General features: G+C 32.0%; 1 protein-coding gene across 1 annotated transcript in view; it reads left to right on the top strand.

The window, feature by feature from the left end:
• The window catches only part of Ctbp (C-terminal binding protein), a 37,398-nt gene extending 23,553 nt beyond the window's left edge, over window positions 1–13,845 (top strand). The window contains exons 2-8 of the mRNA XM_070294143.1: window positions 6,559–7,071; window positions 8,745–9,032; window positions 9,199–9,387; window positions 9,982–10,071; window positions 10,564–10,723; window positions 11,232–11,409; window positions 13,300–13,845. Coding sequence (XP_070150244.1) covers window positions 6,874–7,071; window positions 8,745–9,032; window positions 9,199–9,387; window positions 9,982–10,071; window positions 10,564–10,723; window positions 11,232–11,409; window positions 13,300–13,324 — 1,128 coding nt within the window. The 5' untranslated portion in view covers window positions 6,559–6,873 and the 3' untranslated portion in view covers window positions 13,325–13,845. The remainder of the gene's footprint in view (window positions 1–6,558; window positions 7,072–8,744; window positions 9,033–9,198; window positions 9,388–9,981; window positions 10,072–10,563; window positions 10,724–11,231; window positions 11,410–13,299) is intronic.
• Window positions 13,846–13,990: the final 145 nt, after the last annotated feature.

The raw sequence follows: 13,990 nt of genomic DNA, 5'->3' as shown, positions 1-13,990 counted from the left end.
TATATATATATATATATATATTTATGAATTTCGATATCTTAATATTATACAATATTTGTATTAATATTGTTTTGTTATTTATAAGGAATCGTGTGTTATTATCCAGTCTTTCATATTTTATTATTAGTATTATTATTTACAGAAAAGAGAAGACATATTTCTGAATACAAGACAATTTTGAATAGCAATGTTTTCCGTATCAGTAACTTTGATCAAAGAATTGCCTTGAACTTGTCAGATAAAAGCATAATATGAATATAATACACAGCAGCGTTCGTTTTGATAAAAAAAAGCCAGCTTCTTCTGATAATGATGATAAATGAGAAGATATGCAGATTTTCGTTGAAAGAAGAAATACGCGTTGTAGATTAATAAATTTTAAAAGCTTCAAAAAGCATCTTGATGAATTATCCTCAGATATGTTTAAATCCATTACGTTTCAATCGTGTAAAAAAAAAAAAAAAAAAAAAAAAAAAAAAAAAAAAAAAAAAAAGCTTGCTTTAATTATTGAAAAACAAAAAGTTGTTTGAATTTTACGTGTCACCAACAAAAATCCAGTCACTTCTCGTTCTCTTTCTCTTTCTCCCTTCCTCCCTCCCTTCCCGAAAACGGCAAGTTTTGAAACAAACTTTACTTTATCGTGGCTCGATTGTGGAGGATGGGGGGACCCGGTAGGACCGAGCTTTTCCCTTCCACATCCCTACCCCCATCCATGGGTTCTCCGCCAAGTAAAGTTGCTCCCAGGTTAGACAATAATTGGATAACTTCGCCCTCATAGCGCGCCCCATCCCATTCGTAACTCCACTCCCCCCTCCGCCTGTATTCCCACCTCCGCTTTTGTCCTTCGCATCCCCTCTTCGTCCTCTAAGCACTGATCTGTCCATCTTTGTCTCTCTGAATCGAAAAGCTCTGTTGCATGCCGGGATTAAGTTGAAGGGTTGAGTTTAACCACTTGGTCGAGGCGTCCCATTTAAGGGATCATCTATTCTTTATTTATTTATCTAAATTATAGAAAAAAAACATGCGATTCCTAAATATCGAAAAATGCTGTATATCTGTATATACGAGAGATTTGGGAATGAGAAGTTTTATATATATATTTAAAAATAAGATATAAATGTAAGGTTCTTATCGATTAAAATCAAATATCGAAACAAAATGGCAAAAGAGCCAAGCGCGGTAATGGGGGGGCGCAAAAATATTTATTTAGAATTACAGAAATCGCGAAGCGGACGTTTCGGCCCTTCCTTTGGCCATCATCGGCGCGAAAATTAAATCATATATGAAAAATCGCATCACAGTTAGTAATAAATGAAAACGCATAGTTACATAGTAGCGGATGATACAAAACGCAGATCTCTCGGGTCACCAACCATTCTCCAAAGTATCGAAGTCGTCACGAGGAAGAAATCTTCGATTCCATAGACGCAAGTTGACTCCGGCATGTTGGTATATTAATATTGTTAATATAAAACGTATATATACGGGACACAACGCACAAGTTTACGGTCAAAATTATTTCTCAAAATGCAAGATCTAGGATCTAGACTCACTGACTATTGGCGGGGTAATGAGAAATAATTGTTAAAAGACAAGGTGAGAGGATAAAAACAAACGTTACCGCTAACGACAAATAGCGGCGCAAACCAGTAAGATCAGAGAAGATCGTCAAACGGTATATATATTTAATATAAATATTATCGCTGATTATGAAGCAATCGATTTATATCAACTTTTTCATAAAAAAAAATTCGGAGTTTGAAAAATCACTGATTGAAGAGCGATATAATTTATTTAGGACACTTTATATTGTGTTTTTGAAAATTTTGAATATATCTCAATCTATCGATTTTTTATCACGCATATACATTATAAAAAAACACATCTTTGTTTATTACTTACATTTATATTGTGCATGTGTAATGCATATATAAATATACATACTACAATGTACTTACGTAATGAATTAAATGAAATGTTTTTATCATAGTAATTAAGTCTTTATGATAGTATTTTATTTAGAATAGCTAATAATAGAATTCATTAAACATTTCGTGAAACGTACATGCCCTAATTTTAGCGAAAGTATGATGATTCTCACAATGCGATTAATTGATCTGTCACTTTTGGCGCGGATACACGCACACATATATAAACATAATCTTTTCTTTCCAAAGTAATACTTACTTCCTCGACACGTTGCCCTCGCTGTCGCTGAACGGTGCATATACATAATGCGTGATATACGCTACCAGCTGTCGAACAAGGGCTTAATCTCGACAACTCTCTATCCCTCCTCTCCTCCTGCTTTCGATGATAGGAGCTTACGTTTTCGCTGAGTTGGCACAACATGTGCCCAAGTCAAAGTGCTTGGCTCGGCAGAGTCCGTAGCGTTAGTGTTCATGTCCTCGCAGCTCGCTTTCGCTGAGGCCAGCAGCGATCTCGTTTTCCATAGCCTTCCTTACGCGTACTACATTTCCGATTACGCATGCGGCCTTATACATGTATGCACGTACACGATATTCCAAAATTACGTACTGTACGAATATATTCGACAGAAATAGAATATAAATAAAGAAATAATATAGATAAAGAAAGAAAGAAATTAAAACGTAAAAGATTAAATAGGTAACAAAATAAAAACAATAAACTGCAACATTGTTACGTCAATATAATCTTATCTATTCGATACTACTATTGAATAGATATTGAATACTATTTGAATCATGGCATGGCAATATTTGTCCAATAGAAACATCACGTTTGAAACTATCTCATCGCCACAAAATAGTTCAATCAGAATGGTTACACAAATACTTCACTTATACATATATAGGATGTTCCAAATCAGATCAATGAAAGTTTATGGTTTTGTAGGAAATTGAATTTGGAACAAAAAAGTCCCTATAAACATAGATCCGGAAACGCTTCGTTAAAAAGTTATAGCTAACAAACTTCGAAAATCATATTTTTTGATGATTTTGAAAAATAACTTCAAAACCTTTCATTCATTTGAAAAAGGGAACGAGATAAATCTGATGGGTATTTAAATAACAAACTAAATCACTCCAATTTTATTTAATTCTGATAAGGCGTTCAAAAGAGAATAAGTTCAAAACAATGAAAAAAGCAGAAACTTGAAAAAACTGTTGGACCATGCATACTTCCCGTTGCTTGATGTTCCAAAATCTTAAATAGCTAGTCTCACATTTGCGCCTGCGCCTTCGATATTTGACAGAACATTAAGAAGATCCACACGTTACCTGTATCTCTCATTTCGAGTCAGGAAGCGTTTGATAACTACCTTCGTATATTATAGTGTTTCTTTCGTAAAAATAATGTATTGTAAGCGTTGTTTACATTGATTGTAAATTGTTAGTTTATACATAATAGTAATGCTGTAAAATATTGACAGGTAAAAACAACCGATGCATTGCGATTTTAACAATTTTGACCAACATGACGTTCAATATCATCTGTAAAAACACATTGACATCTCTTAAATTTCAAAATCAAAGGACCACATGAGGAGCACATTTGCGACCGTTAATGAGGGTAATGGATATCATATATATGTGTAATAATCAAACCTAGAGGTATAATTGATCTTGCACCGGGCGTCTTATCTGTTAATTTATTGAGTGGCTGAGGAGACACAAGTTCAGTGTCGAAACGTTCCACATTTTTATATAATTAAGTAAATAAAAAACTAAATTTTTCATCCATATATTGCTCGTAAAGGCCCTATTTATTTATATTTCTTGAAAGAAGTACCTTTCGATGATCTTTGTGCAAACACTACATTCGTAGTGCAGACATTGCAAATGCAAATGTAAAAATATTCTTATTAAATTTTGATAACTAATTACTTATAAAGTGTTTGTTGTTTATAACTTTTTAACGAAGCGGATCAATGTTTATAGGAACTTTTTTGTTCGAAATTCAGTTTCCTATTAGATAAGAATTTCATTGACTGACTTGACCTGGATATTAGATAAAAGGAAGAATGTATTTATTATGTGAATGTATATCGCGACGCTATCGCATCGCTTGATATGCAATACTTTCGCAAATAGATATAATACAGATGTAATCGTTTTCCAATAGCTGTCCTTCATCTATGCATTTTCCAATGACTGTGCATCTCTCTCATTAATATTTTGACATTTTCAATATTTGATACGTGCAAAAGATAAAAAATGAGAATAAAAAGTAGATGGTCTATAACAACAAATTAACTAATAAAGATACAATTTTAGAGTTTTAACAACGGTCTTTCGATGTACGAATATTGAGACACATTGTACATTCAATCATAAAACGTCGCGAAAGTAGAATACATAGATAATAATAATTGCCCAGACAGCACAAGGATGTCCTTAGGACGTCCAAAGGGCATCCAGGACATACATGTAGGATATCCTCAGGATATCCCATTGTAATCCTCAGATCTCCTCTGGATGTCCTGAGGAAGAGTAAATGATAGCCGTATATTAATCTCTGGAGAATCCAGGGAGATCCTGTGGAACATCCTAAGGATTTTTATAGGATATGTTAGGGATATTTTTCGTATGTTTCAAGCAGCAAATTTTAAAATTTAAATATAAATTAAAATTATGTTTTGTTATTTACTGCCAATATTAAAAATCTAATATTAAAAATAGTTCACCGTTCTTTAATATTTGAGGCTTTCGTGCTGTACATGAATATTTTAGATTTGGGTTGTGTAATATTTTCTAAACAATCCAATATCTGAATTCCCTATGTTGCGATTGCATCAGAAATTGAACTGATAGAAAATAATTACATTTGTAATTTCCTGTCAGTTGCTCTTTACAAACTTTATATAATTCTCATGACCAAATCTCAAATACGAGTTCGCGTGTCGCATAGCGGTAAACAAACGAACTAGTGGTTAAATACTATTGTTTGTAAAGTTTTTGGAATGTTGCGAACAGTAACATTTCTCATGAAATATTAAATAAATAATAATTTTGGATATCTGAAAATGTGCGCATCAAATTCAATTATTAATATTAAACGAAATTAACGTTAACAATTAATTGCACATGTATATGTCCTCTGGAAATCCAAAAGACATCCAATATAATAGACAGGGCAGATATATCCTACAGACATCCAGGGGTTATCCAGTGGACATTTATAGGACATTAATACTTATTATAATACTTAAGATTTATATAAAATAGCCGACACAACTAAAAATAATTATGTATGCATATTAAACTTTTATAAATATATTTATAATAATATCTTAAAACATCCTACAAATGTCCTGAACCGTCCTGGACATATACAGGATGATCCTGAGTATGTTTTGTGCTGTCTGGGTGGCATACACTTTTATAGACACATTTCCTTGCATTTTTCCAACATGGGAGTTTTCCAGCAAGAAGCACACATAAACACAATATCATATGATTAGCTGTCAAATAGAGAAATTTTAGGGTCTTTAAAAATTCTCTATTTAATAGCCAATTACGTGACATCTACTTGTGTATTCTTGCTGGAAAGATACCATATTTAATACGATGAAGAGAAACCGCGAGGAATAAAGGATGTATAGGAAGTGCAACACTATCGCGAACACGGACATTAATAATGACTGGTTTTCAATTGGCTTCGTCGCTGCCGCCGCCGCCGCCGAAAACGGGTTGGAAACGAGTCCGCGCGTGGTCGCGAGAGAGAAAGAGGGTGCTCTTGCTATTAACGCTGCCGAAAACATTAGCCCCAGCGCCCTCGAGCGCCGCTGTGGCGTGCCGTTCCGTTCCGTTCCGTTCGGTTCCGTTTCGTTCCGTTTCGTTCCGTTCCGTTCCATGTCGTTTCGTACCGCATCTGTGCGAGAACGCCTTCCTCTCTCTGGCTTGCTGTTCGCAATTCGGTCACCGGCTCCCTTTTTCCGTTTCGATTCTTATTTTTTTCCCCCGACGATCAGTCTCGCACCTTGCCCCCTTTGTCGCCGTGCTCGAGGTCCGGAGGCAATCTGAAATCCGGTGTCGGCCAGCCAGCCAGCTAGCCAATGCGCTATCGTATTGCGCAGGTTAAGCCGGCGCATTTCAAGGTAACCTAAAAAGTCGCGAAGCGAAGCGGCGGTGGCAAACGGACTCGAGCACGCCGTTTGACCGAGCGCCGATGCCTTCTTTGTGGCCTCGTGTCGTTTAGACCATCTCTCATAATTTTTATTTTTATTATCAAAAATTTAATTTTTTCGCCTCGAATGAAGTATATATGACAGATTACCGTAGAATATAATATATTCTTTCTAAATATGTGGATTACCATCATTATGTGAAATAATGTGTATGTAATATTATGTGACAGAGATTTATGTCTTGTAAAAACATATAATTGATTGATGATAACGAAATGAGCTTGATAAATTATGCATTGCAATATTATAATATAACAGAAGAAATAAAACAGAAAGTGCAATACAACTCAACTCTATATTATAAATATAATATAAATATATATATATATATATATATATATATATATATATTATAAAACTTGTTTTTTGTTTTATATTAATTTCAGGAGACGGTATTTATTGATCCGTGATGCATTGGACATTTGGCAGTTCTTGCTCGAAGACCGACCAGAAGTCAGTGTTGCAAAAGCAGTTTGTGTGACAAAGCCGAAAAAACAAAGGGAGTGCTGAAACATTGTACTAGTTGGACTAGAAGAGGCATCTCCGCTGCGAGTGTCTTGTTGATAGATAGATTCTGTCATATTCTACCGTTGTTGGAGGGAGAGTGGCAGGGGGAGGGCAGCGGACGTAATTTTTCTTTCTAGTGACACTGAGAGCGCACAGTGAAAATAATAAAAATAGGGGGGGCGGTCTGCTGACCGATGGACAAACGGAAGATGATGCCCAAACGCCCTCGTATGGAGAACTTGAGGGGTCCGATTGCCAACGGACCGATTCAGACACGACCATTGGTTGCACTTCTCGATGGTCGCGATTGCTCCATTGAGATGCCCATTCTCAAGGATGTCGCGACTGTTGCCTTTTGTGATGCGCAGTCTACTTCAGAGATACATGAGAAGGTAATCAGAAACATATATTAGAATTTTGTTAAAATTAAATATATATATATATATATATATTAGAATATTAGAATATTTGAAAAGTATTCAAGAATATCAGACGGAATAATTTTATATATATATGTTTGTGTGTGAGTATAATTAGTATTAGAATTTTATAGAATGTTGGAGAATAAACATTTTTGAAAATATTAGATAATATAAGGATTTTATATAAGGGACAGATATATTAAAATATTGAAATATTAGAATTAGCGTTAGAACAAGACAGAATGCTGCAAAGATTAATTGAACTCAAGACAAACTTCTTTACAAAAATTTTTTGTCAATGTTGTTGTATCAGAGACATTGTTTAAAAGTTTTCTGTAACCATTTGATTGAGTTTTATGAATTTCTGAAATACTCTATATATCTTTTAATATTTATATTATGGTGTTTTTATTTACATGAAATAATTGTGTATCTACTTGATGAATAAAAAAAAAGTGACATTTTAATGGATAATATAAGTCATAAGTATATTCTTGTCGAGATAAATCTATGAATCTTTGTATATACAAGAGCACAAAGATTTAGTATTAATTTAAGAATGTTTCACAATTTCTGTTTAGATTTTTACCAATCTTTGCATGTGATAAGTATGATATAAATAAAAAAAAAAAAACAACAACTTGTTTCAACAACAACACATTTGGCTCATACATTTCCTTTCTCTCTATTATATATAATTGAAATAAAATTCCAAATTTTTTAAAAATATTTACAATACTTTATTTTTCTAATTTAAAAAAAGATTTATAACAATGTATCGATTTCTATTATATGTTTGTACATTTCAGTATTTTGGATTTCACAGATTCTTGCACTTGTTGGCAGTTTATTTTGCATGTGTGTCTTTATAATAATTGATATGTGTATATCTGAAAAATTTCTTTATTAAAAAAGAAATAATGTTATAATTTATTGTGAACAAGAATAAGAATCAAAATTAGTGCTTTTACCAATTTTTTTTCTATTGTGTTTTTATTGTGTTTGGAAATTTATAAAGCATATAGAAAGTATATCTTGAAATATATAAAATACCACATATTTTGTAAAATATTATATTGAAATCGACGAGATATATTGATATTTTAGAAACAGCGATTGGATGTTTACACAATGTGTATATACTAAGTGCTATTATATACAAGAAACAACACATATACCATGGTGTTAATAATTGAACAAAGACAAATCAACAGTGATAATAAGAATATTATGGGGGGAAATTTATAACGAAATTAAAAGAAGATGATCCATTTAATAAGCAAAATTTTTTATCATTGACAACGCTGGGTTTACACATAGAATAAAACATCGGAACTTTTAAAGCCAATCACTTGATTGGTAGTTGGATCACAAATTCATACAGTATTTAATTCATACAGTATTTAAATTTATTTTGTTTTTATCTCTATTTTATATTGAACGTTTTTTATATTTAATATTGTTATTTCTTGAGTGTATATTGTATATTTCGTGTGTGTATATATATGTATATATATATATATATATAATTTTTTATTTTGAATATAATTTATATTTAGTATATATTTGGTATTTTCATATTTAATAAAAAAAATACTACGTTTGAAAATTGATATAATTAATGTATGATGATTTTCATATAGGTATTAAATGAAGCAGTGGGTGCACTGATGTGGCACACGATAATTTTGACAAAGGAGGATTTGGAAAAGTTCAAGACGCTGCGAATTATCGTTCGGATTGGTTCCGGCGTGGATAACATCGATGTTAAGGCGGCCGGCGAGCTCGGGATTGCGGTGTGTAATGTGCCTGGCTATGGCGTTGAGGAAGTGGCCGATACGACTCTTTGTCTTATACTAAATCTTTACCGACGCACTTACTGGCTTGCGAATATGGTGCGCGAGGGCAAAAAGTTCACAGGACCAGAACAAGTAAACTTTTATATATTTAGTTACTATTATTAGCTACTATATTAGAATTATATTCTTTTTGTTGAAAATATATATTGTTATTATTATTTAAAAGTGGAAGATTTACTAGTTATTTAAAATTTTCTGTATGGTAGAAATCTTTTGTCACGTTTTGCATGTATTTCAGGTGAGAGAAGCAGCAACTGGTTGCGCCAGGATACGGGGTGACACACTAGGTATTGTGGGCCTAGGTAGGATTGGTTCTGCTGTTGCGTTGCGTGCCAAAGCTTTTGGCTTTACTGTCATCTTCTATGATCCTTATTTGCCGGACGGCATCGAGAAATCGTTAGGTCTCACCAGGGTTTACACATTACAGGTTTGTACATTTTATATTTATCATGAAGTTATAAACTAACTTTAATCATTGTATCAACTGTTAGATCGATTTGGAAGTATAAATTTTTTAATATAATGGTATAATGTAATATTTAATAAGAATGTTGGTACATTTTATAAAAATTAATTTATTTTATACTTGTCTTAAATGCTATTCTAGAAATTAATTTTAATCATATTTTTATTTCAAGATATAGATTTTTTCGTATAATATTATATAATAAAAATATTCATTGATAAAAATGATAAATTTTTATTCTAATTACACATAAAACGTAACTTTTTTGGATATTAATGATTAGTAATTTAATTTATTTCAATGTTACTATCGAGAAAAATCAATTTTAGATTATTATATGTAAAAGTATAAATTAAATTTCTTAATGTAATATTTTAATGTAAATTGTAATTTTATATGTCAAAGAGAGAAAAATTATATATTTATATATTCTTATATTTAATGATCAGAATATATATATAATAAAAAAATTTTATAATTGGTTATATATGTAATAAATTGTGAAAATTTTTAATAATTTGTTTATTTTATAACCAAAGTTATTTTTTGTTATAGGATTTGCTATTTCAATCAGACTGTGTATCTCTACACTGTACCTTGAACGAACACAATCACCATCTAATAAACGAATATACTATCAAACAGGTATGTACGCGTGCACATCTGCATGTATATATATGTATATTTATATATGTATGTCTATAAAATTATAAGGAATATTTATATAAAGTTTTTGGTTATTACATAGAGACTTTACAGTACAATTTAATCGATTTTGCAAATCAATTTTATTATATTACAAAAAGAAATTAGTTTTTATTACAAAGACACAGCATTTTTAGAGGATTATTCTTTATTAATTGTTACTTACTAGTTTATCAGTAGATATCTTAGATATTATATTTAAAGATGCAATGTATAATATAATTTATGCATTATTATTTATTGCAAAACTGAGAAATTTCTGGAAATATATTTTCGAGATTTATTCATTTTATTTGAATTAGTTATGATAAAAAGCAAATTAATGATTATATAATTATAACTTTTGGCATTTTTATATAGTAAAGTAAAAATGATAATATAAATTAACTATTTTATGAGAGAAAAGAAACATTATGCATTTGTTGTTTATAGATGAGACCAGGAGCATTTTTAGTCAATACAGCGCGAGGTGGTCTGGTAGACGACGATGCACTTGCCGCAGCGCTCAAACAAGGTCGAATTCGCGCAGCGGCGTTAGATGTCCATGAAAACGAGCCATACAACGTCTTTCAGGGTCAGTCCGCGAATCAGTGTGAGTCTTATCTGTCCCGGTGCCTAACTCCGTCTCGACTGACTATTTGTTACCTTTCCAAACTTCCTCCATGGCTTATAAAAGAAGGACAAAGAAAAAAAAAGATAACAGTAACATAAGAGAAAAAAAAAATAAGAAAAAAGAGAAGCAATCATAATGAAGATGTATATTTTATGATAAAAATAATTTTATATAATTTTTCTAATAATTCTATATGTATATATAATTAATAAAAATAGTAGTAAGAATAGATTAAATTGCTATCTAAGTTTCTACGTAATTTTATTATTTATATTTTATATTTAATACACAAAATATCACAGAAGATTGTCTATTATATTGTCACATTCTATATAGAATTATCCATGAATTATATATATAAGAAAAGTTTTTTAATCTCATTTTTCTATATTATATACATCTTCTGAAAAAATATCGGACATCGTTAAATCACATTTGCGTGCTTTTGATTTTCTTGATCGTCGATTTTGCAATGTGTATTGTACAGGTCCATTGAAAGATGCGCCCAATTTACTGTGCACCCCACATGCCGCCTTCTATAGTGATGCAAGCTGCACCGAGTTACGCGAGATGGCGGCGAGCGAGATACGACGGGCGATCGTCGGCCGCATACCCGACTGCCTGCGCAACTGCGTGAACAAGGAATACTTCCTTTCCTCGACTGGGTAAGCGCCCTCTTCCCCAGCCAGGCTCTGTCTGCCTGCCTCCCCCTGCCTCTCGCGATTCTCAGAGTTCGAAAAATAATTTAAAAAAGAAGAAGTCTGTCTCACGATTTGTTGAATGAAAAGAAAAAGACGTAAACGGATATTTATATATATATATATGTATATGTATATGTATATGTATATATATATATATATATATATATATATATATATATATATATAATATATATGCAGTTATATTGACACAGTACATTTATATATGACGTTTACATTCCTCTCTCTTCTTTTTTCTTTGATTGCAAATCACCGGGGGAAAAGGGATACAGTGACTGTCACGAAATTGATCAAATTTATGTAAAAAATTATCTATAGAGATTCGTATTGTACATTTTAGAAATATATTATTTGTATTTTTCTATAGCGTAAGCTATAAAAATGTACTAAGAATGTATCATTTATATATTTTTTCTGATAACGCGAACTGTAAAAATTTGTTTTTATATATATGCCTGCTCTCTTCTCCCTCCTTCTTATTGTATTAAGGCTCCTGGTCCCTCACTGCAGCGCCATTTTAAGTTTTGACATCAAAAAAATCGCATGAATTTTTTTTCTCGCACTATGCGTCGAATTAAATCAGTTTTTTTTATAACTTGATTAATCAAAGACTTTGATTTATATTTGTATTCGTATATCAATAGATCAATCTTTGACTATTATAAAAAAATTTTATTTTTATGAAAAACATTCATTAAAACACGCGTACATAGATTTATTAAAGAATGCCTATTAAAAGCAGAGTTTTTAAAAATATATTGCATCAATTTATATTCTCAAACACGAATGGCAGTAAAACTAATTTACTTTGATTCATATTAGCGAGAAAAATAATTTATATGGTTTGTTGCTTCTGACTTCATAATCTTCCTGACAAGTGCTGATTTGTATGTACATATATGATATACTCTCTGCTCTTTCTAAAAAATCAAGACACGAGTTGTGTATATATGGCGCTAATCTCAGAATGTATAACTTATTATATCGGGTTATGATGTCATAATACCTTAAGACTGATTGAAGAGAGCGAGAATCTTTTTTATTATTTCTATAATATTTTACAAATTATTACTATCGTGTATAATAAGATATAAAATATATTATTGGAAAAATGGAATAAACGAAATTAAAAATTAAAATTAAAGATATATCGAAAGGCTTTAAAAACTAAAGCTAAAAAAAAACATGATGAGAAAAAGAGAGAAGATAGACAAGATGGACAATTTTATAAGCTAATGGGTTTATCATCATGTTTATTTTTGAAAATTTTTTAAAGTGACATTTCAAACTATCTTAAATCTATATTTAGAGAAACAGAAAAATTATGCTTAAGATAGTTATAAAGTTATAATAAATACTTAGCATATACAAATTTTAACATTTCTTGAAAAGGAAAAAAAAAGATTTAAGATTATTTATATAAAAATATAAGCTCCCATTTCTTCCAAAATTTTTTTATATCTTTTATTAAAGCAATTTTCGCAAAGTGCTAGCAATGAAAGAATTTCAGAAAAATCATAAAAATATTAAAAAAAAAAAAAAAAAAAAAAAAAAATATATATATATTTTTTTTTCTTATTTGTAGAAAATAGAAAAAAATTAATAAAAATGGATATTTTTTTGTTCAATAAGGAAGAATCTTAATAAAAATTTTTGAAATTGCTGAAAGAAGAATATTAAGCGTTGAAATGTCCAGTTGAATTGTCTAAGATGGCGATTGTAACAACAAGGAAAGAGGAGCCAGAAACCTTAACTAAAATTTAACGGAAAAATTCTTAAAATATTATTAGATCAATTTCGTGATATGAGTAACACTGTATCTCTGGTAATTTTCAGAAACGGCTTTTCGAGCAGATGTTAACTTCTCTTCTCTTCCGAGTGAAAGTCCGAAAGCGATCGTGAAACTCGAGCGTGACAAAATCTCTCGATGCGTGTGTGTATAGAGTATAAAGACTAAGCGCTTAGACGAGACTTATATAGAAAATGAAACGAAAGAAAGAGACAAAGAAAAAGACGATTCCGTTCTCGGGAATCTTGATGACCTGTGTGTGCGTTCTCGCGTTCCTGTTCTCGTTGGCGAGGAACGATTGCTACTCTACCTAGAGCACACCTAGAGCGCCACTTAGAGCGTAACGAAAAGTCACACACAGAGTCAAAAAGAAAAAGAAAATTGGAAGCTACTCCACACACTACAAATAAAAGCTACTCTACTACATAAGTACTGAAAAAAAGTGGCGCGCGAAATTTTCAAGGTCTCGCCCATGATGTTGTTTTTCGCTTTCTCTTTTCTTCAGCAGTTACTCCGAGGGCATCAACGGCGGATACTATGCGGGGGCGCTGCCAGTTCAACAGACAGCGCATTCGACGACTCCTCACGATACTGCGCCCCCAGTACTCTGCGTTGATACCGGCGTGGCGGAGGTAGCGGCGGGACCGGTGTTGGAGGGGGCGGGGGCAGCGGAATCGGCGGGCCCAACTCCTCGTCCTCGTCTGCCGTAACGGTGACGGGGGCCGCGGGCGGCGGGGT

This window comes from Polyergus mexicanus, unplaced genomic scaffold (genome assembly GCF_030449975.1).
Source record: "Polyergus mexicanus isolate NDT 795.1 unplaced genomic scaffold, iyPolMexi1.0 SCAF_4, whole genome shotgun sequence".
Taxonomy (NCBI): Eukaryota; Metazoa; Arthropoda; class Insecta; order Hymenoptera; family Formicidae; genus Polyergus; species Polyergus mexicanus.
This window is presented reverse-complemented; position numbering and strand designations above follow the sequence as displayed.